The sequence below is a fragment of the Maniola hyperantus genome, chromosome 15, assembly GCF_902806685.2.
Source record: "Maniola hyperantus chromosome 15, iAphHyp1.2, whole genome shotgun sequence".
In the NCBI taxonomy this organism is placed as follows: Eukaryota; Metazoa; Arthropoda; class Insecta; order Lepidoptera; family Nymphalidae; genus Maniola; species Maniola hyperantus.
The window spans coordinates 2549033-2576323 of NC_048550.1; the positions used below are offsets into that span (position 1 = coordinate 2549033).

Genomic DNA, 27291 nt, shown 5'->3' on the forward strand with positions numbered 1-27291 from the left:
AGAATTCCCATAGGATTTAAAAACCCTAAATACACGCGGACGAAGTCGCGAGAATCATCTAGTTTCTAACATTACCTACCAGGATACCTAGGGATTGCCATCTTGACCTGTGGCGTACCTACAAACAAACTACAAAGTTGTAACTTATAAAAGTTTATTTGAATTTCTATTCTATTCTATTCTAATGTAAGTATTCTGTGCTAACACACAAAAAAGATTTACCTACGTCTGCTAATTTAATCATACCTGCTCCTCAACATCTGCAACCTCCACGCCATTAGTGAGGCTGTTCCTCAAGGAGAAGGTGGTCTGCACGATGAGAGCCAGGATCGGGATGAAGGGCAGGAGGAGCAGCCTCCACAGCTGGCAGCGACGACTGCGGCACCAGTGGCGAAACCTGGACCGACAGCTGCTTTTGTCTTCTGACTTCACTTGTGTGGGGGAGGCTGGGGATAAAAAGTATACTTGAGAATTGAAAATCTGTATTCCAAACCAGTGATAGAATCACTGGTTTTCAATGTGGTAATAATCCATACTAATATTACAAATACGAAAGTATATCTACCGGTCGTCTCCTAGCTTTTCACGGCTTATCCGTTTAACTGATTTTGATGAAATTCGGTACAAAGATAGCCTGCGTCTAGGTCGCCAAACCTAATAACCGGACAGACCAGCCAGTTTGGCCGGAAATTTGGATAGAAAGGCCGGACACCCTACATTATTGAGGATTTTGTGTCTTAGTATTAATAGGTACGACAAACAAATTGTATGTAAAATCTAGCTGTTTTTATTATTGGCAAAAATCTTGTTGTCAGGCGGCACTGCCGCCTGCGCTCGGCCACGTTCGTTTGCGAAATGTAAAAAGCCTAACAAAAGCCGGACAAGCCGGACACCGTTTATTTTGGCCGGACACGCAATCATAAAGCCCGGCTTTATCAGGACGCCTGGCAACCCTACCTGCGTCCCAAGGAGGGGGACATAAGCTACTTTTTGTCCCACAAAATCCAAGAATTCCCATTGAATTTAAAAAAAAGAGCTAAATCTACATAAACAAAGTTCGTCAACGTGGGGGCCAATGCTAATTTCCCGATCCACACGTTGGGCGAACAGTGTTGGGGCCAGCGTTGGGGCCAACGTGTGGAGCCGGCGTAATACCTACTCCTACTACTTGAACTTGGGAGGTCATTACATCAAATGTTTGCGTATGTAAATACAAGCGGAGGGTATGTAATAATCAAACCCTCTGCTTAAATAATACGCAACGCTAAGCTTGCCTATTAACATGAAAAACCATTAAGGCTGTATTCCACTAAACGGGCTAAATATAAGCATACAGCTACCAAAGACAAAATTGCCTATTTTCTAGAGCAAACATTGCCTCATTTCATTCTTAAATTGTTATTTACTCTATGATGCCCGTGCCTTTGTCTGCGTACATTTAGGTTTTCAAAAAATCCTGTAAGAATTTTTTGATATCAGTCCCCGAGATGTAATCTCATGTATTAATTGTTTCTTATTGTAATTGTTAAAATCGGTTAAAAGGCCTCTAAAAATCCCGTGGGAACTCTTTGGTTTTCCGGGATAGTATATATCTAAATATATAAAAGGAAAAGGTGACTGACTGATTGACTGATCTATCAACGCTGCACAGCTCAAACTACTGAACGGATCGGGCTGAAATTTGACATGCAGATAGCTATTATGACGTAGCCATCGCTAAAAAAGCATTTTTGAAAATTTAACCCCTAAGGGGTTAAATAGGGGTTTGAAATTTGTGTAGTCCCCGTGGACGAAGTCGCGAGCATGAGCTAGTTATATATATATATATATATATTAGTGTCTACTATAGAGATAAAAAAACCAATCGAACAGTGAATAAATTGTGAAACTCGGATATTAATATTCATAACTTTGTGCGTAGTTGAGATGAAACCAGTGATTTGACGAATAGCAAGTAGCAAAATATATACAACAGGGTAAATAGAAATTTACAAAAAACTATTAAGTACTAGACTATGCCTGCGGCTTCGCCCGCGTGGATTGAGGTTTTTGAGAAATCCCGTGGGAAATCTTTGATTTTTCTGGATAAACAGTAGCCGTCGATGTCCTTCCCCGGGATGCAAGCTATCGGCTGAACGGATGGGCCGTGAAAAGCTAGCAGACAGACAGACAGACACACTTTCACATTTATAATATTAGTTAAGTATAATAATTTTTTATACGAATTTTTGACGATTCAAAAGCACTTGTAAAATGTTTACTTGAATAAAACATATTCTATTCTATTCTTATAAGTCTGTCTATATTTTGCTTAGTAGGTACGTGCGTATCGCGCAATAATCCCAGACCCTGAGACCTTGCTGAGCTTGCTGGCTTGGCTATAAAGAGTGCGGTAGGCACCCCTTTCATTATTTATCTTGGGATAGGTAGAATGTTCCCAGCGATATACATGCTCATGTCTGTGATTTAACATTTCCGACATTTCCAACATTTCCGACATTCATGACAACATGCCTATCTACGCACAACAGACGAAAACGTTTAAGTGCGGAAACCAGCCCAGAGTGAAGAAGAAGAACATGTCTATCTAATATTTGTTGATGATTTTCTCCTAGGTATAGGTACCTATGTACCTAACTACCGAAAACACCCACCATTTTTCGCGTGGATTTAGGTTTTTCTAAAAATTCGAACTCTTATAAAAACCTAAATCCAATTCGCAAGAATTCTTTAATATTGCGGGCTTAAAATGTCTTTTGTCATTGTATATGTCTGCGGGATATAAATTATTTCTGTACGAACTTTTGTCAAATTAGTTACAACGGATTGGCCGTGAAAAGGTAACCAACAGAAAGACGGACAAGCTGATGAACGGACGAAAACACGGCGAGTGAAGCATAATTGCGTTCAGGTAATTATAATAATATTATGCTTGAATAATTATATTTAAAAGTTATGTTTAAAATTGGGAAAACCTCTGGTAACATAAACAGCACAACTTTTTGAGAAAAACTTAGGTATTTGCATTTTGATCAGCATAATATCACACGAGTAGATATTATAGACCAGAGGGGAAGCTTCACACTAACTCACGCACACCACGACGTGCCACGGACGCTCCGTGCGCCCAGTTTGGCGGCAAACGGAGCGTCCGTGACACGTCGTGGTGTGCGTGAGCTGCGCTAGAGTGAGTGAACCTACAGCCAGCCGCTAGTATGAAGCTTCCCCTCTGGTCTATATATCTACTCGTGTGATAATATTACCTATATAATATACTAGCTGATCCCCGCGGCTTCGCCCACGTGTATATAATATAGCCTATGTCACTCAGGAATTATGTAGCTTTCTATTGGTGAAAGAATTTTCAAAATCAGTTCAGTAGTTCTAGAGATTACCCCCTACAAACAAACTTAACGACATTACCTCTTTATAATATTAGTTTAAGTATAGATAAACATCCAAATAATTTTAAATATTTAATCAATGTTATTAATTATTATCTAAGCTACGATGGCTTACGGTTCAAAATCAGTACCCTTATTGTAAATGCGAAAGTGTGTTTGTTTGTTTGTTGGTTTTTCCTTATATCACGTCACAACGGAGCAACGGATAGACGTGATTTTTTGCATGGGTATAGTTAAAGATCTGGAGAGTGAGATAGGCTACCTTTTATTCTGGGAATTCAAAGAGTTTCCACGGGATTTTTTAAAATCCACGCGTACGAAGTCACGGGCATCAGCTAGTAATAAATAATCAACCTATTCTGTAGGTACCTAATTTGTCGATAAGTTACTCAGCGACGTTGTTATTTGTCAAGAATTGTATGGTCTTTTTGACAAATAACAACGTTGCGTTGTTAAGCAACTTATCGACAGGTTACAGATAGATTGATTATATTAATTTGCAACTGCCACCTGTAGAGTAGAGATAGAGTCGTGGCGCAGCGATTTTTTGGAAATAACAATTCAAAGTAAGCTTTATTCCCTTTGATATAGAGGCGAACGGTGGCAGCCTCAGCGCGTTTAGACGCATCGCGCGCTGAAGTCTTTCTCCGTATTTTGTTTTTATAATACAAACTAGGTGATGCCCGCGACTTCGTCCACGTGGATTTAGGTTTTTTAAAATCCCGTGGGAACTCTTTAATTTTCCGGGATTAAAAGTAGCCTACTATGTCCTTCCCCGGGTTGCAAGCTACCTCTGTACCAAATTTCATCAAAATCGGGTGAACTGTTGGGCCGTGAAAAGCTAGCAGGACAGACAGACAGACAGACACACTTTCGCATTTATAATATTAGTATGGATTTCAACCATGTCAAAGTCAATAAAGCTCAGTTTAATAAATTGAAAAATTGTCAGTCCTCTTCATAATATAATAATTATTGTTCGCCTTGGACCTTATGGTTGTCTAAATCAATCTGGTTGTGGAATCTTTGGTTGGATGCCAAAAAATTACAAAGGAAAATCCATTTTATTTTTAGCACGACGCGACCGACGGATAGTCTGTAAGGTCTTCAATAAAAATGTGTTATAAGCAATGCTTCACACATTCATCTCGTGGTATGACCTCCTGACCATCAGTTTGGATTCAGGGAAAAGCACTCGACAATCGATCAAGTACACAGAATAACAAATATAATTGAAAGAACACTAGAAGAAAAGAAAGTCTGTTCAACCGTATTTCTTGATGTAGCACAAGCCTTTGATAAAGTCTGGCATGAAGGTCTTGTTCAGAAACTTAAAGTATTACTTCCTCAACCATTTGCAAACATATTAGAATCATATATATCTGATAGAGTATTTCGAGTGAGGCAAGAGGAAGCTTACTCCAAACTCAAGGTGATCAAAGCTGGAGTACCTCAAGGAAGCGTTCTGGGACCTGTCCTTTATCTCCTGTACACGTGTGATCTTCCACAACCCGATCACAATACCATCGCTACTTTTGCCGATGATACTGCTATCATAGCTGTGGGTAATACTCACCAGGAGGCATCGGGAAAAGTTCAAATAGCTCTAAATGAACTACATAAATGGACGAAAAAATGGAGAATAAGACTTAACGATTCCAAGTCTGCCCATATTGATTTTACTAATAAAATACCAAAATATTATCCCATTTATATTGACCAACAAAAGATACCCTATGCTAACACGGCAAAATATCTTGGAATGACTCTTGACAGTAAGCTACGCTGGAAAGCACATGTCAAGAAGAAAAAAGAAGAGCTAGAGTTACGGTACAAAAAATTGTACTGGCTCATAGGCAGAAACTCATCACTGTCAACTAAAAATAAGATACTATTATACAAACAAGTCCTAATGCCAGTGTGGACTTATGGTATCCAGTTGTGGGGCTGTACCAGAAAGACCAATTTACTAATAATTCAGCGATTCCAAAATAAAGTGCTTAGGGGTATCGTCAATGCACCCTGGTACGTCAGGAATGTAGACATTCATCGCGATCTCCAAATGGGCTTCGTGGACACAGCTATTAGCAAACACGCTAAATCCCACGAACGCAGGCTCCATGAACATGTTAACGTCGAGGCTATCCAGCTCCTCGACAACACAGACCTAATACGTAGACTTAAGAGGACTAAGCCTTTTGAGCTAGTGTAGTTATAGTGAAAGTGTAGTGCTAGTGCAAATCAAAGATCACACGAACAAAGTGAAAGCATAGTGCTAGTGCAATTTAAAGAACACAAGAACACAAGAACAACGCGTTTTCCGCCAAGAAGTCCCCTTTTACACTGCCTCTTCTCTTTCAGAGCACTCCCCTCACACCTTCCAACAGCATTGGGATCCTTGGAGTCCACATTTCGAGCGAGGTTCAATTCCGCGATCATTTGGAAAGCAAGGCCAAATTAGCCTCCAAAAAGCTTGGGGTGCTCAACAGAGCAAAGCGGTACTTCGCGCCCGAGCATAGGCTCCTACTCTATAAGGCGCAAGTCCGCCCTCACATGGAGTACTGCTCCCACCTTTGGGCTGGAGCACCTCAGTACCAACTCCTTCCATTTGATCGGATCCAAAGGCGCCCGTTCGACTTGTGGACGATCCCAAACTAACCGCCTCGTTGGAAAGCCTGGAGCACCGCAGAGACGTTAGCTCTCTATGCGTGTTCTATCGCCTGTATAATGGGGAGTGCTCTGAAGAGCTTTTTGACCTCATTCCACCCTCTTTTTTCTACAACCGCACCGCGCGCCACCGTAAGGAATTTCACCCTCACCATCTGGGTGTCTGGTGCACTTCGACCGTCCGCTGCGCCAGATCCTTCTTTCCACGCACGTGCAAACTGTGGAACCAACTCCCATCGGCGGTGTTCCCACTAGATTATAACATGGGGTTATTCAAGGGGCGGACCAACAAATTCCTAAAAGGCCGGCAACGCATCGGCGGGTCCTCTGGTGCTGCAAATGTTCATGGGCGGCGGTAATCACTTAACATCAGGTGACCCGCCTGCTCGCTTGCTCGCTATATCTATTAAAAAAAAAAAAAAAAAAAAAAAAGTGTCTTCCAATAAGGTATCTTAACTATAAACTAAGCTAAGTCAATGGACAGATTCTTAGGTATAAGTACGTTTATAAGTTTAGGTTAATATAATATTGCTTATTAGCCTCTTTCATAGGCTAGATTGTAATGGTAGTAAAGTACTGGTGACAGTGCTTTACGAAAAAAAAAAAAAAAAAAAAATCTCGTGGTATGTTTTTTTTTTATTCACATACAAGTTAGCCCTTGACTGCAATCTCACCAGTTGGTAAGTTATGATGCAGTCTAAGATGATAGCGGGCTAACCTGGAAGGGGTATGGCAGTTTTTAGTAAACCCATACCCATACCCTTTGGTTTCTACACGGCCGGAACGCTAAATCGCTTGGCGGCACGGCTTTGCCGGTAGGGTGGTAACTAGCCACGGCCGAAGCCTCCCACCAGAAAATCTCTCATCTAATGTACTCGTTATCTACATTACACGCAGCATCAGCGAGTATTTAACTAATCAGTACCCTTATTATAAATGCGAAAGTGTGTTTGTTTGTTGGTTTGTCCTTCAATTACGTCGCAACGGTGCAATGGATTGACGTGATTTTATGCATGGGTATAGATAAAAACCTGGAGAGTGACATAGGCTTTTCATCCCAGAAAGTATAAGAGTTCCCACAGATTTTTTTAAAAACTTAATTCCACGCGGACGAAGTCGCGGGCATCAGCTAGTAGATAAGATAATTTCAAAATCACAAACAAGGTCATTAATTTTATTGATTTCAGTAGATGAAAACTTTTAATGTTATGAGATATTGCCTATGTTACACACAAACGGAAATCAAGGTGACCCAATTTGGTTTAAAGATAAAAACAGAATATTTCGATTTGTTAATAAAATGAACATACCCATTTTATATGATAACTTTTTCACAATATTCACGAAAGGTCCCGAAAAAACTTTGTTCCCGGGGTAAATAGACCTGCGAGCTCCCTGTACGGGGGTTGATCGTGTACTGAATGGAAGGCACGTCTAGGGGTGGTTTACTGATTTTAATGTTTACGCTTCTCATTTGAAGAAGATCACGACCCCGTTTTGACCTGTACACGAGTACAATTGAAAACTATTTAATTAAAAGAAGAAAAACCGGCCAAGTGTGAGTCAGCCTCGCGCACCGAGGGTTCCGTAGTACAGTCGCATTTTTTTTTATCATTTTGCACGATAAATTAAACACTATGATTCATAAAAATAAATAAAAATCTATTTTAAAATCCACAGGTGAAGCCCTTTCATATGATACCCCACTTGATATAGTTCTCTTACTTTGATAATTGAAAATACTAATTATTAGTTCATGACCACAATTTTTTTTATATTTGTATGTAACCACAAATTCACGGTTTTCAGATTTTTCCCCTAATGTCAGCTATAAGACCTACCTACCTGCCAAATTTTTCGATTCTAGGTCAACGAGAAGTACCCTGTAGGTTTTTTTGACAGACAGACAGAAAGACAGACAGACAACAAAGTGATCCTATAAGGGTTCCGTTTTTCCTTTTGAGGTACGGAACCCTAAAAATGAGTAGATATCGCACGACTAGGCTCTTTACTAAGTCCTACTATAGCGCTTATTTTTGGACTTATCGAGCTTTTGGCTTCTCATTTTAAAGCTAATTAGGTAGGTACAAGCTTTTTATTACTAAGATGCTTTATAAGTGAATATTTTATAAGGTCTCCTTAATCAAGGCATTGTTCGCAAAAATTTTCACTCTTTATAAAATAAATATTGTTTTTCGGTTGATTGATATCATAAATTATTGTAAAATTGTAGGTAAGTAGGTACCTACCTAGTATATTTAGATTTATGAACTCAGAATTTTCTCTTCTATGATTTGTCTTTGTTATCTTTTTTTTGCCATAATTTCGAGTGGCGATATGATATCAAAAAAAATATTCAGAGATTGTTCATCAGTTTGTTTTTGTTCATGTAAAATGTAGCTTATTGTTACAACCCGGGCCATAATAATGAATCAATTGACATCTCATCCATCAACATCGACTCTGTAGTTGATGCACTACAGTGCAACATATAGGTATACATAGACATATATACATAGTTTTGCCGTAGTCGGGTAAAAAAATCTCCGAACTGGAAATAGATTACAGAATGATCAGATTTATCGTACCGAAAGGCGTTTATTTCTTCGCTATTAAAAATACTGTTTATTACAATGTGGCTACCGATCCTTCGACCTTCGTTTATTGTCATAAAGTCCGGAAGATTGACCATTGTCATGTCCGGAATATAATTCTTACGGAATTGCCACCAATTCCTTATGTATTACCAGCGGGTGCCCGCGACTTCGTACGCGTGGAATTAGGTTTTAAAAATCCCGTGGGAACTCTTTGATTTTCCGGGATAAAAAGTAGCCAATGTCACTCTCCAGGTTGTTTTTCGGTTCTATCGTCGTTCGTCGTTCCATTTCGTATCTATACCCATGCAAAAAATCACGTCAATCCGTTGCACATGTTTTTCCATAAAAATTTTGGTCAAAAATACTGATTTACTTCATATTTGTGAAATCTGGGAAACTTCAGAAAATTATCTTTCAGGAGCAAATATGAAGTACTTAAATGAGTATTTTTGACCAAAGTTTTTATGGAAAAACATGTAGATGCATAAGTGTTATGGCCGCAAAACTCATTACCATAAGCTTTCGATGTTTGATAAGTCTACTATTTTCGAAAAACTAACTAAAATTTGAATTTTCGCGGTGGGATCTATCAAACCACCTGTTACATAGATATATACTAGAATCGATATCTGTACGAATAACATGAGAAACGATTTCATCAGCTATGTTTGTTTTTAATCGTAATAGACGTTGATGCTTTCTTTGGTATTTGTAGGTACTATTTTAAGTCCTTTATTTGGTCTGGTGGGAGGCTACGACGGTGGCTAGTTACCACCGTACGCCGAGCGACTAAGCGTTCCGGTACGATGCCGCGTAGAATCAATCCGATACCGATGGGGTACGGGTTTTATGTACTTAGTTCACGCGGAGTGGCGGGCATAAGCTATTTTATTAAAAGACAGTTGTCAATGTTTAATTAAGATTAATCAAATAAAATACGGCAGAGAAACCAATGTTTTTAGTGTCGCATGCTATTTACTTGGGTCTATTTGTTCAAAGAGGCTAAAGCAGTTAATTAAAGTCCCGCGTGATGTTGGACCTTTGCTGACCTCATTGACCTGTATTTTAAATGACATGGATTTGCTCATTACAACATTGTTTTGTTGGCAATTTCAATATAGGTATTATAGGTACCGATACTAGTTGATTCGCCCACTTTACTCAAGTGAAATTTGATAAGCCTGTATTTACATAATAATACCGGTCAAAGTACAGCTTACTGTAGCAACACAGCTTTAAGAATAGCAACACTAATGTAATGTAATGTGTGTGTATTTTTTTATTTTTTTAATCGCTGGGAAATACGCACAGCGCACCGGACCGCAGCGCACCACACCACAGCGCAGTGCAGCGCATCACACCGCAGCGCAGGGCACCACACCGCAGCGCAGCGCATCGTGTGTGTGTCTTATAGTAGTGATACGGACGGGATTTATCTCCACTTAACATTCGGAAAATAGCAACGAAAACAAACAACAATCTTAAAGCCAGCAAAATAAAAAAAAATCTTATGACAATTTGTTATCATGATTTTAATGATTTTAAATGATTACCTTCTATTAAAAAAATCGCTTGGCGGTGCGTTTTTTGAACCCATATTATTCGTGTTTTAGTAACCTTTACTATGCAACTGTTTTATAAACTACTATTACAACATTCCGAGTGATTATCACCAAAAACCTTTATTGCTATTATTTTTTTTTTGCGAAAAATTCAAATATTTTCAATTTTACTATTTTGAATTGTGGTTTTTTTTTTACTTTTTGGTACCTACGTTTTTTGGTAGGGCAGTTATGTCTTTAATTTTCTTCATTACCACCTGTACAGTACGCGGCCGAAAGTATTGTACATCGGCCTTTAGAATGACATTTCGGCTTTGTAGAGCGTTGTCTCTGTCACTCATAACTATATGATGTGTTGTCGGTCTCAACGACAGAGACAACGCTCTACAAATCTGCTATCTCCTTCTAAAGGTTGATGTACATTACTTGCTGCCGCGTACTGTAATATTAGTGTGAATAAAAAAACTGTAAGTAAGTCTTTACGGATTGAATAACATTCGATACACCTCTTATCGGTTTATCAGCGGACTAATAAGCAGAAAGGCATGTATAGAGATGACACACACCTGACGATCACCTTTTGAGCATTAATTTCCGACATACATTTTTGCAAATAAAGCCCTAAATAGACTGAACGTGCGACACTTGCAAAATGACGGCTAAAACCACCAGCCACGCTATAGCATGACCTTACATGGCATGTATGAAGAGTTTAATAAAGAGCCTCATCATTTTCAACCGATAGATGTCCACTGCTGGACATGTAAAGACTTCCACACGCCACAATATGGGGGGGGGGGGGGGGCAAGTTCAGTTTAGAAAAAAATTACATTTGAAACCTTAATATCAATTTTAAAGACCTATCCATGCCACACACGTAAGTATGGGTTTAATAAAAAAAAATTGAGTTTCAGTTCGAAGTAGGTAGGTATGGGAAACCCCCAAAATTCATTGTTTTTTTTCTATTTTTGTGTGAAAATCTTATGCGGTTCACAGAATATATCTACTTACCAAGTTTCAACAGTAGCTCTTATAGTTTCGGAAAAAAGTGGCTTCACATACGGACGGACAGACAGACATGACGAAATCTATAAGGGTTCCGTTTTTTGCCATTTGGCTACGGAACCCTAAAAAGTGCCATTCTACAACTTAGCACGGAGCAGTGCACAACACATCCTTCGTGCGCTCCGCAGTACTATGGATGTTTTCAAACAATAATTCTTTATATTTTCAACTTTTCACATTTCCGTCCGTTCTGTCACACGTGTTTCAGGCTTTATCAATAAAATGGCGCCAATACCTACCTACTTACTGTATACTTTGTTATAATATTTGACTCAGTAGCTATTAGTGTTTTATCACCTGACGGAATGATTTCTTTGCTCTGATGAGTCAGTAAACTGTTACAAAATCGATATAACGGATTATGATAATAATTAATCGATCCATATCCGTGGCGCGTGCTAAAGATAAAGTATAGAGGTACATACACAAGTATATAGAGGGCTTCATAACAAAAGGGCACAAAGACCAAAGTACAGGTTCACAGCGTGAATATAGCGTGAAATTTTACAAAATATAGGATTTTTTTAAATTTACACCCTGTGTGTAGTAGGTACCTACATATTATAATAATCCATACTAATATTATAAATGCGAAAGTGTGTCTGTCTGTCTGTCTGTCTACTAGCTTTTCACGGCCCAACCGTTCAACCGATTTTGATGAAATTTGGTACAGAGTTAGCTTATATCCCGGGGAAGGACATATGCTACTTTTCATCCCGGAAAATTTATGCGTTCCCACGGGATTTTTAAAAACCTAAATCCACGAGTACGAAGTCGCGGGCATCAGCTAGTATTTAAATAAATCTTTATTAGTAACTAGCTTATGCTCGCGACTTCGTCCGCGTGGACTACAAAATTTCAAACCCCTATTTCACCCCCTTAGGAGTTGAATTTTCAAAAATCCTTTCTTATCGGATGCCTACGTCATAATAGCTATCTGCATGCCAAATTTCAGCCAGATCCGTCCAGTAGTTTGAGCTGTGCGTTGATAGATCAGTCAGTCAGTCAGGCACCTTTTCCTTTTATATATATAGGTAGATATCTTTAGCCTCAACTAAAAAATAATAATACACCTATTGAAATTCTATGTAATCAACACCTTCCTGAAATCAAGATTCAAACTTTTCTTTTCATTTTATAGGTATTCCTTATAATTTCTAATGATTCAATTAATTAATGAATTAGTAATTCTCTATGGATATGATTAATCACTTTGGATTTTTTGTGGTTTTGTCATTAAAGTATAATATTATAAAATACATACATATATGGTTTTGGTCAAGCATACCTACACATTGCACTTAATTTCTATTTTCCTGTAGGATAAACTCATTCATTAGTAACCGTACAATTAAGTGATTAATAATAATACATAATATAGGTACTTAACTACATCTTGATTATTATAATAATTAAAATTTTAACCGACTTCCAAAAAGGAAGTGGTTCTCATAGAGGCTTCGACGTCACTGGCAGGCGCCAAATGTTATTTAGCTATTTTTCTATGATTTCACGTCACCACAGCAGAGTGAACTAGAGTGAGCAAACTCTCGGTTTGATCCTGAATCGACGATAATGTCATGACGTAAAATCCAAAAAAATAGGGCTACTTTATGGCAATTTTTTTTATCGCTGGGAAAAGCATTTACGCACCCCCCAGCCAGCTACCCAACTAGCCAGCCAATTGGAGGAAGGTATATGGGACTTGCCGGCCGAGAGCCGATCGGAATATCCACTAAAACATGGCTACAACCCAGCAACGCTCCTGCGCGCGTGTCGCCTGGTGACCCAACAGGCTACAACGCGATCTGGCGCACGTCGCCCGCGTCCCATCCTTCGCCTCGTCCACTGTGCCCTCTGCTAGTCAGAAGAGGTACACGCGGAGAAACCTCCCCTCTGCCAGATCTTTAGCCATAGCCAACAATATCCCCGAAGAGAGATTATTAGCCATGTTACCGGGGTACACCGGCCCGAATACTGCTCTTCCCCTCGGACGCATTCAAAAGGGACCAGCAGCACCCAGGCACACTGGGAGGTTACCTGGCTGGCACCCCAACTTTATGGCTACCTGCGTCAGGTGTCATGCGTCATGTTAGAAGTTCCCTAACTGTCGTGAACTATGACCATATCCATATTTGACATATCGTCGAATCATGGTCAAACCGAGAGTTCCCTCACACTAGTTCACTCTGGTAGAACTGTGTAGGTTTAGCGACCGTGTGTGTGACGTACTCGTATTCTAATTCATAGTCGACGTAAAAACCCTTTTGTCGATGCTTGCCGCGGCTGTGATGATTGTGGTAAAAGTCCCGCAAATTGCTAATGAGCGTGGACGCCTTTTTAGTGACGTCAGCACTAGACTTATTATATCCATAATACATACTAGCTTATGCTTGCGACTTCGTCCGCGTGGGCTACATAAATTTCAATCCCCTATTTTACTCTATACGGCAATCGGGTTATGAGGCAGGGGACGTCCTGCACACCCGCACGTCAACCTCAATAGAGCTCCTCTAGAGCCTCAATAGCTCAACCGGTAAAGGAGTGGACTGAAAACCGAAAGGTCGACGGTTCAAACCCCGCCCGTTGCACTATTGTCGTACCTACTCCTAGCACAAGCCTGACGCTTAAGTAGTTGGAGAGGAAAGGGGAATATTATTCATTTAACATAGCTAATATTCTTTTTAAAAATAAAAAAAAATAAAAAATAAAAACCACGTTATCCCGCACCGGGTTAGCACGGAGGATGTGCGGTGTGTCCCCTTCGTCCGGTAAGGTGATTTCTTTAGGTAAAATTAAACTTTTAAAAAATCTCACGGAGATGATTCACGATTAGCAATGTTTATATCGATAAGGCTTCTTCACACTTGCGGAAAAAATACGGAGCAGAGGTTCTTTTGAAAAGGGAAAATAAAAAAACCGACTTCCAAAACCACTACAAAGTAAAAAATAACTTTTGTTTCTACACGAAATTTTCTTGAATTTTTTATGGGACCACCACGGAAACATCCCTTGTTGATTAAAACAATTTTGCAAATCGGCCCAGAAACCTCGAAAAAATTGGTGTACAATTGTACATGCATAAGAAAAAAAACGGGCCGAATTGAGAACCACCTCGTTTTTGGAATTCGGTTAGTGAAAGTGTCAGAGACCTACGTCTATAGTTTTCCAGATTTCCAGTAAAATATTCAGTATTGAAGTTACACATGATCAACCCATCGCCGGATCACTAGATCAGGGGTCTCCTCTCTGAGAGAAGGGGCCGCACATGGCCATAGTCTACCACGCTGGCCATGTGCGGATTGGTAGACTTCACACACCTTTGAGAACATTATGGAGAACTCTCAGGCATGCAGGTTTCCTCACAATGGTTTCCTTCACCGTTAAAGCAAGTGATATTTTATTATTTAAAACGCACATAACTACGAAAAGTTAGGGGTGTGTGACCGGGATCGAACCCCCGACCTCTGATTAGAAGGCGGACGTCCTAATTACTATGCTATCACAGCTTTTTGAAGTTAAGTTAAAGAAATTAGGTACCTACCTACCTACATTTTTACGGATGTTTGCTACCTGTAAACCACAGATAGCCACATTATATTAGTTTCTAGAAGTGTAGTCTTAATAGAGTTTGACTTTGATTGATTCGTGTTCAAACGAGAACGTAGAACAAAAATTCGTTTAGAAAAACTACGATTGTATGTATCTCGCTACGAATAATCTCCTCTTAAATTCACTTCAATTCAGCAATCGTTACAATTATGACATTGCAATGAGATAACCGAAAGCGTTATAAAGAGGCTGTATAATTTTCATTGTATGACGTAAAAATGGAAAGAAAAATAGGCTCCATGTACCAGGATAAAAATATAAACATTGATGAATCATACATCACATTGGTATATATTACTTCACATAACCTTCTCATCTCAGTTGAGCCATTGACCGAATCAAGAGTGGTCAAAATGAAGGCTTGTTTATTAATCTGTGTCATAAACATAATCTTTTCGATCGACGCACGGTCGATTTCGAACGATGAGATCAGTACGATCGAACGCGATCTAAGTTTTGTTATGAATGAAAATCGCGTGAATCTGAGTGCTGCGAGTGTTTTGTTCGGATTAAGTTCAAATTATTTTAACACTAATTTGCACAGAACTAAAAAGCGTAGCGCACGTGGTGTGTTAACCGCTACTAACTGTGAACGTGGGAAATGTCCTAAGTGGATAGGACCAAGGAATATGATATGCATCCCTTGCCGACATAGGGGGTAAGATATTTTAGCTGTTAAATAACCAAAATGACTATGATCAACCATGTTGGTGTCCCAAGAATAACATTTTTGAGAATCCTTTTTTGGTAGTGGGTCTATGTAGAGAAAACTTTTAACTAACCAGCCCCCCGATGGTGTAAGAAAAACGTATACATCGTTATCGTAATCGTCAACAAACTCTGCCCTTTGATTGACTGTGAAGAAATGTAAAAAGCGAATCAACCAATCAAGCAGATTAAACTATAAAAGAACTATTTAACTCATAAGTTGCAGTTTTGCTAGTGGGAGATTTCTGAAAATCCTTTAATTAGGCAGTTGTCCCAGGAGGCGACAAAGAAACGACTAGCTATCGACTATATTCTCGGTCTAGAAACGTGCAATCGATATATTATTATGATTGCGTGGTAATAAAAGAGATGAATACCTATACCTACTAATAGTTGATAGCTAATTGTGCATACTGCCGGCGAAAACTCTATCTCAACTAACAAGCTCTATCTAAGAAAAAAACTTGCTTAATGACGCTCGCTTGGCGGTCAACAAAATTAAAAACTCACGCGCAGTTTATTCAGCGCAAGGTGCGCCCGATGCAAGTAAACTTGCACACTCGCTCAGAGCCCAGTGATAAAACTATCCCAAAAACATCACTCGCTTCTCATTGCTAGCCAACTCTTTCTAGTTTTTAGCTCAACTCATTTCTCCCTAATCGTCGGAGACCGGACAAGTGTCGAGAATACTTACATGAAAAATCTAAAGTTTCTAGATCAAGCTGTTTAAGCAGTACGTCAACAATAATGTCAATCAGTTTAACCACCTACCTATATTAAAAAACTGACTCACTGACATCAACGTACCAACTGCACAAACTGGTGGATCTTAAAACTTAAGATTTGCATTTGGGAAATTGCAACGGGGTTTCCAAGAAATTTAAATCCATGAGGATGAAATCATGGGAAAAGTTAGGTGGCCGGCCTCGGATTCGCTGGGCTGAGGTCAGAGATTATAAATAATCTATGGCTGAGGTGGATATTGCGGAATCGGCAGGGATTAAACCTGCATTTTAATAACTATCGCGGCCTTGGATTGCGTTTAGGTTTCTCAATTTTTACATATTATTATATAAAATTAGTATCAAAAATTTATTTCGGAATTTCCTCAAAGTTAGGTTTATTTTTTATTTTTTGACCCAGCGGTATGAGCCACATAATTAATAGGTACTAGCTGATGCCCGCGACTTCGTCCGCGTGGATTTAGGTTTTTAAAAATCTCGTGGGAACTCTTTAATTTTCCGGGATAAAAAGTAGCCTATGTCACACTCCAGGTCTTTGTCATGCAAAAATCACGTTAATCCCTTGCATCGTTGCGACGTGATTGAAGGACAAACCAACAAATAAACACACTTTCGCATTTATAATAAGGGTACTGATGAGCTGTAAGTACGTTGATATTAGTATTATGTCAGTCAGTCAGTTTCTCTTTTCTACTGTATATGGAAAAGCAGTGTGAAAGGCTCTACTAAAGGATAATGTAAGCGCCGATGAATCATACACAACGTATAATTATTCGCGTAGCGGTCCTCACCTCAGTTGTGTCACAGTACCATCCGAGAACAGTCGAAATGAAGGCGATCTATCTAATCTGTGTTACGTGCCTAATCTGTTCGATCGATTCACGATCGATTTCGAACGATGACGTCAGCTCGATCGAAAGTGTTCCCAGTGAAAACAGTTCAAACTTAAGTGCGTCAAGTGAGTTAGGGATTCATTTTGTAAACGACTTGAGAGATTTGCGAAGGACTAAGCGGGAGATTTTTAGTACAAAAAATTGCGCTTCTGGATATTGTCGTAAGCGATTTGGAAATATAGTAGTGTGCCTCCTTTGTGACCGGTAAGTTTGTGTTATTTGTTACTTTTAGAGGCCTGGAACTACTGGAAAGTTTTCAACGGGTCTTTAATTCAAACACCATGAAAACTACTTTTGATCTCGGGAAACCACGGGATTTTTAGAAAACTTAAATAAGCACTGTAGCGGGAAGAAATTCTTTTTAACCGACTTCCAACAAGGAGGTGGTTCTCAATTCGGCCGGTTTTTTTAATGTATGTAGGTACATCGATTTTTTCGAGGTTTTTACAATATGTATATCTAGCTTTTGTTCGCGACTTTGTTTGCGTGATGATGTATCATGTAATTATCTCTCAGTGATAGAATTTTAGAAATCGGATGAGTAGTTTCAGAGATTAGCTCCTGCAAACTCACAAACTTTACCTCTTATTTATAGTTAATAACTAAGTGTACATTATTTTTTCCGCATTCTGTTTTCAATCAGTTTAATGTATCAAGAGGTACTTAATAATTATTATGACTAGTAAAATAAGTAAAAAAAATAGCCAAAAATCTCAAAATTTATTTCGCGATTTCGTTCGCCTATAATTTGTAGCATTCGGGGATAATGTAGCTACATATCAGTAAAAGTGAATTTTATAATTTCTAAATTTCCTCTGGTCTGGTGGGAGGCTTCGGCCGTGTCTAGTTGCCACCCTATCTTAAAAGAATCGTTGAAAATTTATTTTGCTAGCACAAACAGCTGTTCGTAATAATAATAAATTAATCAAAGCGGAAAATAAAATCATTAATTAAGCAAACAATATAGAAAAATCAAACATTTAGTTAGGTAGGTATGTTAGTAGATATAATTATCTATATTTTAGTGACTAATAAGTAGGTACCTATTTAATGATATCATTGTCTGCTAAAATTAATTCCTATTGTGGATATTAACTTCTGAGATAAAATCAATGAGGTGTTTGGATAATCTTTATCTGTTATGATTGTTTATGAATCACTGATAGTAACTTATACAAAATTAATAGGTATATTAGATAATACAAATAGTTTGTTAAATATTCATACTTTCCAAGCGTATCTGATCATGTTTAGTAATATATTTTCCCATAAATATTATGATCATTGATGATGACATGTCATGATTATAATATGAAGCCATTTTCACGAGAAATGTTTTCGTAAGAAATAGTCAAATATGCTTTATTCAAGAATTCTTTTGCTATGGTTAGGATTTCTGCTTCTTAGGGATTAAGTAAATTAAGTGGGAAGTGCCCAAAAAGCTGGCTGCATAGCCTGACTGATCCTTTGCACAAAAAATGAGCCAGCCCTTCTATCACCAGATGAGGCAAAATTTCAAATCTAAAAGGCTTTTAGAAACTTGGAAATGTCAGAGATAATAATAAGCTTGGTAGAAGGGAAATAACATTTTAGTTTATTAACTTGCAACGATATTTAAATTGACATTACCATAAAAGTTGAATTCTCGGAGATGGCGGGTAAACTGGTCCAATTAACGGGTTGTTCCACTTTGATTCAAGGTGGTTAAGATAGTTTACTACTGGATTAGCTAAACTATATCGAGCTATATTTTGATCTTAGATCTTAAGGTAACTTCTAAGCTAGTTTAGCTAAACTATGTCGTGCTATATTACGACCTCACGTCTTATACTCGTAGTATAATTTTGGAGCTTACATAAAACTAAAATAACACGACATATGCTGTCCTTTACCATGGTGTGAGAAAACTGTCAATTCTTATAAGGCTGCATACTTATATTGGTGTAGCTTGCTCCTTGATGTGTTCCTTGAATATTTAAGGTGTTTATTAAGTTAAAGCTTCAAGTTTGAAGTGAAGTTTTGAAACTATGTACCATATTGGGTATTTGTCGACAGCTGATCTCTTCTAACCTCTTGCGTTTTGAATCTTCTGTCTTACTCAACAGCAAAAACGGATTTTATACGCTATTTTTGCAATATTATATAAACACAACATATCCTGTGGTATAACATTTTTGATTTCATGACTGTATTTTAAAAATTAAAAATCAATGTATGTTGTTTTGTTTTATAGGTAATCAAGAACTAAGCTGGTTTAATAAAAAAAACTTTTTGGTGAGTCGGCAACAATGGATATAAAAAAATTGCACGGTTCTTTTTAACTTCTTCAAACATTAAGTTTAGTATTTTTTAACTTCTTACTAATTAAATTTCTTCTAACTTTCATAAATTAGGGTCAAATAATTATAACCTAAGCTGTATATATCTATCGCTTTGCACAATCCGTTTATACTCGACTTAACATCTTGCAGTTTGACTTGCATGTATTTACTAACATTATAATTAGGTATACCTACTTTAGAGAGAAGACATACGTATATTTGCACTTTCATTTAGCTGTTAGGTTGGGTCATTTAGTTGTTGGGTCTTGGGTTTATTGAAAGCCTCATATTCTGAGATGACGACGCGACAGCGACAACAAATTTAATGTCAATTGCCTCATTCGGAAAGAAGGCATTATACCTACTCATCGATAAAATATAACTTTTAGTATGGAGCCAAGGCCCAGGGGTCTACCCGCGGATGAGGGAATACGGTATTTGACAACTAGTCAAATCAGTAACTTTTTACCAAACGTCAAAACGCGCGCTTAGTATGCGAAATTCTATGAAATACTGGAATGTGACATCATATCATAATGACGTACTTTTTTAGTTTAGTTGATAATTTAAAATGGTTATTGCACTTAAAACTAACAAAAGACGATTTTCGGACGAAGATCCTCTATTTAATAATCAGTAAGAAATAATTTATTTTTGATATAGTCAAATACCCAATTACCGTTATCTGTGGACTAACCCTAAAATAAATCCAGCTAATTTCTCATTCACAAATTCCATACAAAAATGATAATATCACTCAAGAAAGTGTATGGACCAGAATATTGTCATTTTTAATGTATTTTCATAATAGGTTTAAAACTGTTTATTTTAAAATTATTAAAAAAAATAGTTTTGAGTCCCTCACATTAATCGGTATGTTACGCGGTAGATACCTAGTACAGTTTGCAAAACTCAGTTTTTTCTAGCGTTCTGGTTACACCCTGTATGTGAAACGTCCGTGTTTGTGTACAGAATTTGTAACAAAATTCAACTTTACCGGTAGATTTGGAAAAAATTGGCTTTGATAGACGAACAGACAAACACAAGTGATCCGTTCGTTTTTCATTCGGACATAGGGAATCCTAAAAAATCTAGACGACGTTACATCAAAAATATTCCATTAAGTTTTAAATTTTCTTAGTGAAACTGTTCTCACGAACAGATGTGGTGACGGCAGGTAATCAATGTAAGGTTATACCTACGTAGAAGTAGCATATCAATTCAAGGTCGGTCGTGATTCGTGATTCGTGTGTATCAGAAGTTAGCTGTTAGTCATCGGTGAGATTAAATGAACTTGGGTGCACTAAAATTTGTATAAGGATGAGTAAAACATACAACGGGATATTTTACAGTGATTTATTAACTGTAGATAATTAATTACCTACGTTAAAGAGGGCGCAGTTCGGTACTTTCTTCATACAAACGTAGGAGGGTAATTACTACATTATTTGATATTGTACGCCCAAAACTAAGTATTAAATGGGGTTTTCTTGCCATATCTAGGTATATTGATATATAAAACATTGAAAAATATTTATTTTAAAGTTACGAGCCTCGAAATATTCCTATTTTAACACTAAATTTATGACAACTTTGGGCTTAAATAAATTAGATTAGAAGTGTGAAAATTCTAAAACAATTTAACATTAGACATAGTTTTTATTTATTAGTTGAAATATCTTTCCTTTGCAAACATACATTTAGTATTTTATTCTCAAAATCACTTTTCCTAAACCATTTTCGCGCGCTTAACTTCGGTGAAAATCATCGTGCCTCATACAATGGCAGGTGAAAAGCAAACAGGTTACCCACGTGCGCCGCCAATTTCCGCCGGTGGAACGTACTGCGTCACCTTAAGTTGGAAATTTTTGACGACCTGGTTTTTGGCAACCCCCTGCGAGACACCCAAAAGTTTAATAAATTATTAACACTTAATAAATTATTAACGTCTGGCAGGGGTCCCCACGAGATTGAGTGTGTACTGTGTGGTAATGCATGACGTGATTTCTAATACTACTCCGAAGAAAATATAAAAAATAGATTTTAAACTAAATAATTTTTACACCTTTATTAGATACCTGTTATCTCCCAAAGCCACCATGATCCAAACAAAAATCCGAACAAACGTTCCTTTCTGTGTGGGGGACAATGCGCAGAGAAACTTTCAGCTTTTATAAAATAAGGAAAGTCTGGCACGCGCTGGCTCTTTCTCTATGATAATATATTTTCATGTAAAGAATTATTATTGTACGAGTACCTAGTATGCATCATAGAGAAAGTTGAATGTTCCCCTTTCAAAGTCAGTAAAAAACAATCAGCATTTTACGAATTCGTGTCTGATAACTAATTGAAATATCAAACACAACATTCAATTATTATTGAGTCAATTCCAATCATAAAACATGATAAATAATATCACATCGTAAATCGATTGCGAGAATCGTGACTTTTCCGACTATTGTGGATTTTCTCGGTCAAAAATCTTGGAATTCTAGAAGGTACAGAAATGGTTTTGCTTATAAGCACTGATATTTTGTTTCAATACCTATGTCTTTGGATTGAATACCTACACCACATTTTTTCGATGTCTACACTAGCTTTTCTGTGACTTTGTCGGCGTGGACTTAGATTTAGTTGGCCACCACACGTCTGGTCACGTGCGGTTTTTTTTTGGCAGACTTCACACACATTTGAGAACATTTTGGAGAAGTGTCAGACATGCAGGTTTCCTAAAAAAATTTTACTTCGCCGTTAAGGCGATATGTGTCCCAAAAGCAGTGTTGAGACACATTTCAGATGAATCAAGTTTTGACTTCAAAAACTACAAATTTGTTTATTTATTTTTTAATATTATAAAAATTAAAGATGTTCTTTAGTGAATTACAAGGGCCAAAACACGATTGGCACCTAAGTAGTTTCATATATAAGTTGTCAAGTGAACAGTGTTTTTTTTATATAACAAGCATTTTAATAATAAATTGATTAAACCTAGGTACCTAAAGTAATTGCAAATGATTAAACGATTCTAGGTGCTTAATAATAATATGTATGCAATGCATGTTTGTATAACACTAGAGAACATACATTATTTTGCGCGCGTGTTATTCACGTTATACAATCGTCGCAAATTAAAATAATAATATGATATTTGTGTTTGTCTGGCAAAGCTGTTTGGTACACACAGTTGTTTAAATATTAAACGTAAAACCAGTATAAGTGTCTTGAATAAAGTAGACCGTCCAGTAAAATATTATAATGATCAGTACCCTTGTTATTATAAATGCGAAAGTGTGTTAGTTTGTTGGTTTGTTGGTTTGTCCTTGAATCACGTACTTAATCATATTGCAAGGTTTTTAGGGTTAGAAGTCGCGGGGACTTCGTCCGCGTGGATTTAGGTGTTTAAGAATCCCGTGGTAACTCTTTGATTTTCCGGGATAAATATAGCCTGTCTATCTCCGGGATGCAAGCTGTCCCTGTACATTTTGTCAAAATCGGTTACATGAATGGGTTTTTAAAAATCATGTGGCAACTCTTTGATTTTCCGAGACAAAAAGTAGCTCATGTCATTCCCCGGGATGCACGCTATCTCTGTACCAAACGTCAAAATCGGGTATTTGGATAGGCCGTGATAAGCTAGCAGACAGACAGAAAAACAGACAGGCACACTTTCGCATTTATCATCATCATCATCAGGATTAACCCATCGCCGCGCCGGCTCACTACAGAGCGCGGGGGGCTCCTCTCAGAGTGAGAAGGGTTTTGGCCATAGTCTACCACACCCGGCCATGTGCGGATTGGTAGACTTCACACACCTTTGAGAACATTATGGAGAGCTCTCAGGCATGCAGGTTTCCTCACGATGTTTTCCTTCACCGTTAAAGCAAGTGATGTTTAATTAATTAAAACGCACATAACTCCGAAAAGTAATTAGAGGTGCGTGCCCGGGATCGAACCCCCGACCTCCGATTAGAAGGCGGACGTCCTAACCACTAGGCTATCACAGCTTCGCATTTATAATATTAGAATATTCCACAGTATGTATTGTTACTTAATTCAATTAGTTGCATTGCAATACTTTTAGGAAGTTGCAAGATAATAATTTAAAACGTTTTGTACTATATTATTTATATTTGTATTCAATTTAAGCACGTCAGTAGGGACTTATCACAAATCAAACAGTTTTCTTCCGACCATACACAATCTTAATTTGAAATCATTATTCAAATATTTAAACTCTCGATATTAATATAGGAAAGATCAACAATTTTGATACTTGCGAAAACTTTTTGCGTAAAGGTTAGGTAGCTGTATGTCAAATAAATGATCAAGATTTTATTCTACGTTAGAGACTCTTGAAAAGGAGACCTTTACCCTAATAATGTTTGTATAATTTGAAGATTTTTCTCGGCCATTACCGCCGTGCGCCATTATAGCATTGTCATCAATCAAATGAGATTGTCATCTAAACCATCAAAAATCTCATTTCGACTAATGTCGGGTATAAAGCGTAAAAAATTATTTCCGACGCACCATTTTAACTTTGTGTGTCAAATTTCACGTCAAAAGTACGATTTTAGTCCTTATTTTAAAGGTAAACCGTACTTTTGACATGACAGTTGACCTATGGGTCAATAGACTGCAAAAGTATCAAAGCCAGTCATTGGTCAGATTTTTTATGTCAATAAAATTAAAATTGATAGTTACTTACCTACGTTCTTATATATCGACTTCAATATTCACTTTACTCAGTGGTAGATGCATCCGACTATTCGTAAGCACTTGTAAAAGTTTATACGAATAAAAAAGATTTTCATTTTCATTTTCATTTTCAATATATTTAAGCCATATCTTTAAAAAAAGGCGATCAAACAAGCAGGCGGTTTACACGATTTTCCCCAAAAGTTTATAGCTTTTGGGAAAAATCGTAAAAAACCGCCTGCTTGTTTGCTAGGTATATAATATATTTAGATTTAAATATATTTAGGTTTAAATGTCTTATATTCCCCTTCCCTCTCTAAAATAATCGCTTTAATAGTAAAGGGACACAGTAATAACTGAATTTATCTCTTTGTCCACAGATGTCCTAAAGGGCGATGCTGAAACAACGAGTACTTGTAAAATCTTGGAATCTTGGATTTCCATTTGATAACAGTATTTCATATTATCAGTACGAGAGAATTAATTGCATGGAGATGACAAAGCAACACGAAGTGCAGCATCATCTACAATATTGTACGAAGTGAAGACTATCATTTGCAGTATTGTGACCATATCTCGTATGAAGAACAGGACTTTCCTAAAGTGTTCTTGCCGATTTTCGTAAATTTTTTCGTAGTTTATTATTACTTTAGGATGAAATTAATACGCTTTTCAAAAAAGGGTAAAAAAAACCCATTTTATGCTGCACAAAGCTTCGTTATTGAGATTTCCAGAATTAACGGTCTTAGCAGTATTTAAAGATTTGGCGTTAAAATTAAAATATAAATTTTACAAATATAAACAAATCTTTTACGGCTAAACACACGTGATTAGACGAAGTATGCTCGACTAGTTTTGGATCCGTCTGGAGTCCTTTTTCAAAGGGCTTTCGCTCATGACACTAACTCAAACTTGTCGGCCACTGTCCGACTAATCACGTGAGTTTAGCCTTAAGAGATTTACATTAATTATAATGAATATAATTCTCGGTGGTTTGTACGCTAAAATAAATTTTCATTAAATATGAGATTATAATAATAATGTCCAAGATTTTTATTTCAATAAAAATCATGGACATTGAAATAATATTATCTTTGGGCAGGTTTGTACAGTAGGTATTCTACACACCTATTTTACGCACCTATACTCAATATTGTATTAAGGGTCTGTTTCACAATCGCTAGATAAACTCTATCTATCGGATAAATATGACACTTTGACAGATTTTCAATACAAAAACTGTCATAACGTCAAATTTATTCGTTAGATAAAGTTTATCTGGAGATTGTGAAACAGGCCCTTAAGCTTTAAATTTATTGGTCAAATAAACCAAATCTTAGCCGCTCAGTCAACGGTTCTTAATAATTTTTGACACAAGTTTGTGTAGTTAATGTTTATGAAAAGTTATTAATCTATAAGAAAAGTGTTTGCTCAATATTTGCAATATTATTTTGTATATTAGGTTCTAAGTAGATACGTGTCATGTCAAAATCAGGACTTTACCCAAAAATAACATTGTTTAGTAAGAACTACTTGCCTATGTAAATTCAGTCATAATGTGTTATTTCATATGGCTATTTAACGAACATCAATTACATTTTGTATTTAAGTGTATAGATGGGTATTCGATTATATTTTTTACTTTTGTAAACTAATGAAACTCTAACTTGTGACCAATTTGGAGTTTTGTTTTTTTATAGACTATTTTATCTGTGTTAATTGTATTAATAGAGATGTTAGATTATCTAGAATTATTTAATTATTCAAAGTAGGTAAATGAAACGCTTATTAATTATTATAAAAATATAATAAGGCTGCCTTTCCATTAAGAATAAACGAGAACGTGTAATGATTAATTTTCATGGCTTACCTTACCTTGAATTCTTAAATCTATTGAAAAGCTATGAAAATGAAGATATAGTAGTGGTCCTTTTGGTTTAAATTTGTCGCATTTTGTCGCTTCGAGTCTTTGTTATCCTTGATGGAAATGCAGCCTAATTGTCGCATAAGTTAAAGTAGCAGTTTGATGAAGTAATTTTATTATTGTGAGTGCTATTCGCACCTTTACGTCGGCTACACACGTTGGCCCCAACGCTGGCCCCAACACTTCGCCCAATGCGTTGAGACCAATGCTAATTGGCAGAGCTAATTTAATTTTCCGATCCACACGTTGGGCGAACAGCCTTGGGGCCAGCGTTGGGGCCAACGTGTGGAGCCGGCATTAGAATTTATAGAGACCTATGTATCTAAAAAAATAAAAAGCGGACAAATGCGAGTTTATCGCTCCTCGCGTGAGGAGGGTTCCGTACGATGAATATGTAAGTTTGCACGCACATCAAACCACCATTGAATGTATACCAAGTACTTAATAAGAACTTTTAAAGGATTTTCCATTAGTAAAGAACTACCTAATTTGTGTATTTTACAACGCTCTATGAAATCGTTTGATCTGGGGGCACGGCCTCCGCCAAGTCAAGCAAACAAAGGCATCTCTTTCTAAAGTTCGATATGTAGCTATCTCTTCTGCCTACCGTACGTAAATAAATAAATTATAAATTCTGTATTTTGAAACAAATCATAAAAACCAATAAAAACAAATAAATTTTGGCAATGCCATTATGTACAAACGATTAGCAAAAACGTGTAACTCACCTTGGCAAGATATTAGAATGATTGGTACCTATAGTGTTTCTTCCATAAATTATCGCTTATTAATTTATTGTGTAAGAATCCTTGCCATATTTTATAGACTGGTATTATGTAATAAATTAACTATATATTATTTATATGTAGATAACCTTTTATTAAATTTGTATATTATACAAAAAACATGTTTTATTTCTAACATTTTTTGTTATTTTTAGGAGCATTAGGTCCTTCAAACAACAATTCTTTTTTCATTTGCAAGAATGTTTTATATTTTAATGTAGATAACGGGTATATACCACGATTAATTTGATGTTTTTTTTTGTCGATATTTCAACCCAATTGCACGGGTCGTGGTCACGACGCGCGACGGGA

The 27291-nt window shown here is 37.1% G+C and overlaps 1 protein-coding gene and 1 long non-coding RNA gene across 2 annotated transcripts in view; one reads left to right on the forward strand and one right to left on the reverse strand.

The window, feature by feature from the left end:
* The window catches only part of LOC117989000 (uncharacterized), a 62223-nt gene extending 54814 nt beyond the window's left edge, over positions 1 to 7409 (reverse strand). Inside the window, exons 1-2 of the mRNA XM_069503587.1 lie at positions 7382 to 7409; positions 247 to 446 (exon numbers count right to left, since the gene is read on the reverse strand). Of these exons, the coding sequence (XP_069359688.1) occupies positions 247 to 446; positions 7382 to 7385 (204 nt within the window). The 5' untranslated portion in view covers positions 7386 to 7409. The remainder of the gene's footprint in view (positions 1 to 246; positions 447 to 7381) is intronic.
* Positions 7410 to 17166: 9757 nt separating this feature from the next.
* On the forward strand, positions 17167 to 27155 carry LOC138403358 (uncharacterized). Its single transcript, XR_011237627.1, has 3 exons — positions 17167 to 17455; positions 19485 to 19525; positions 24651 to 27155. It is a non-coding gene; the product is annotated as an uncharacterized lncRNA (long non-coding RNA).
* Positions 27156 to 27291: the final 136 nt, after the last annotated feature.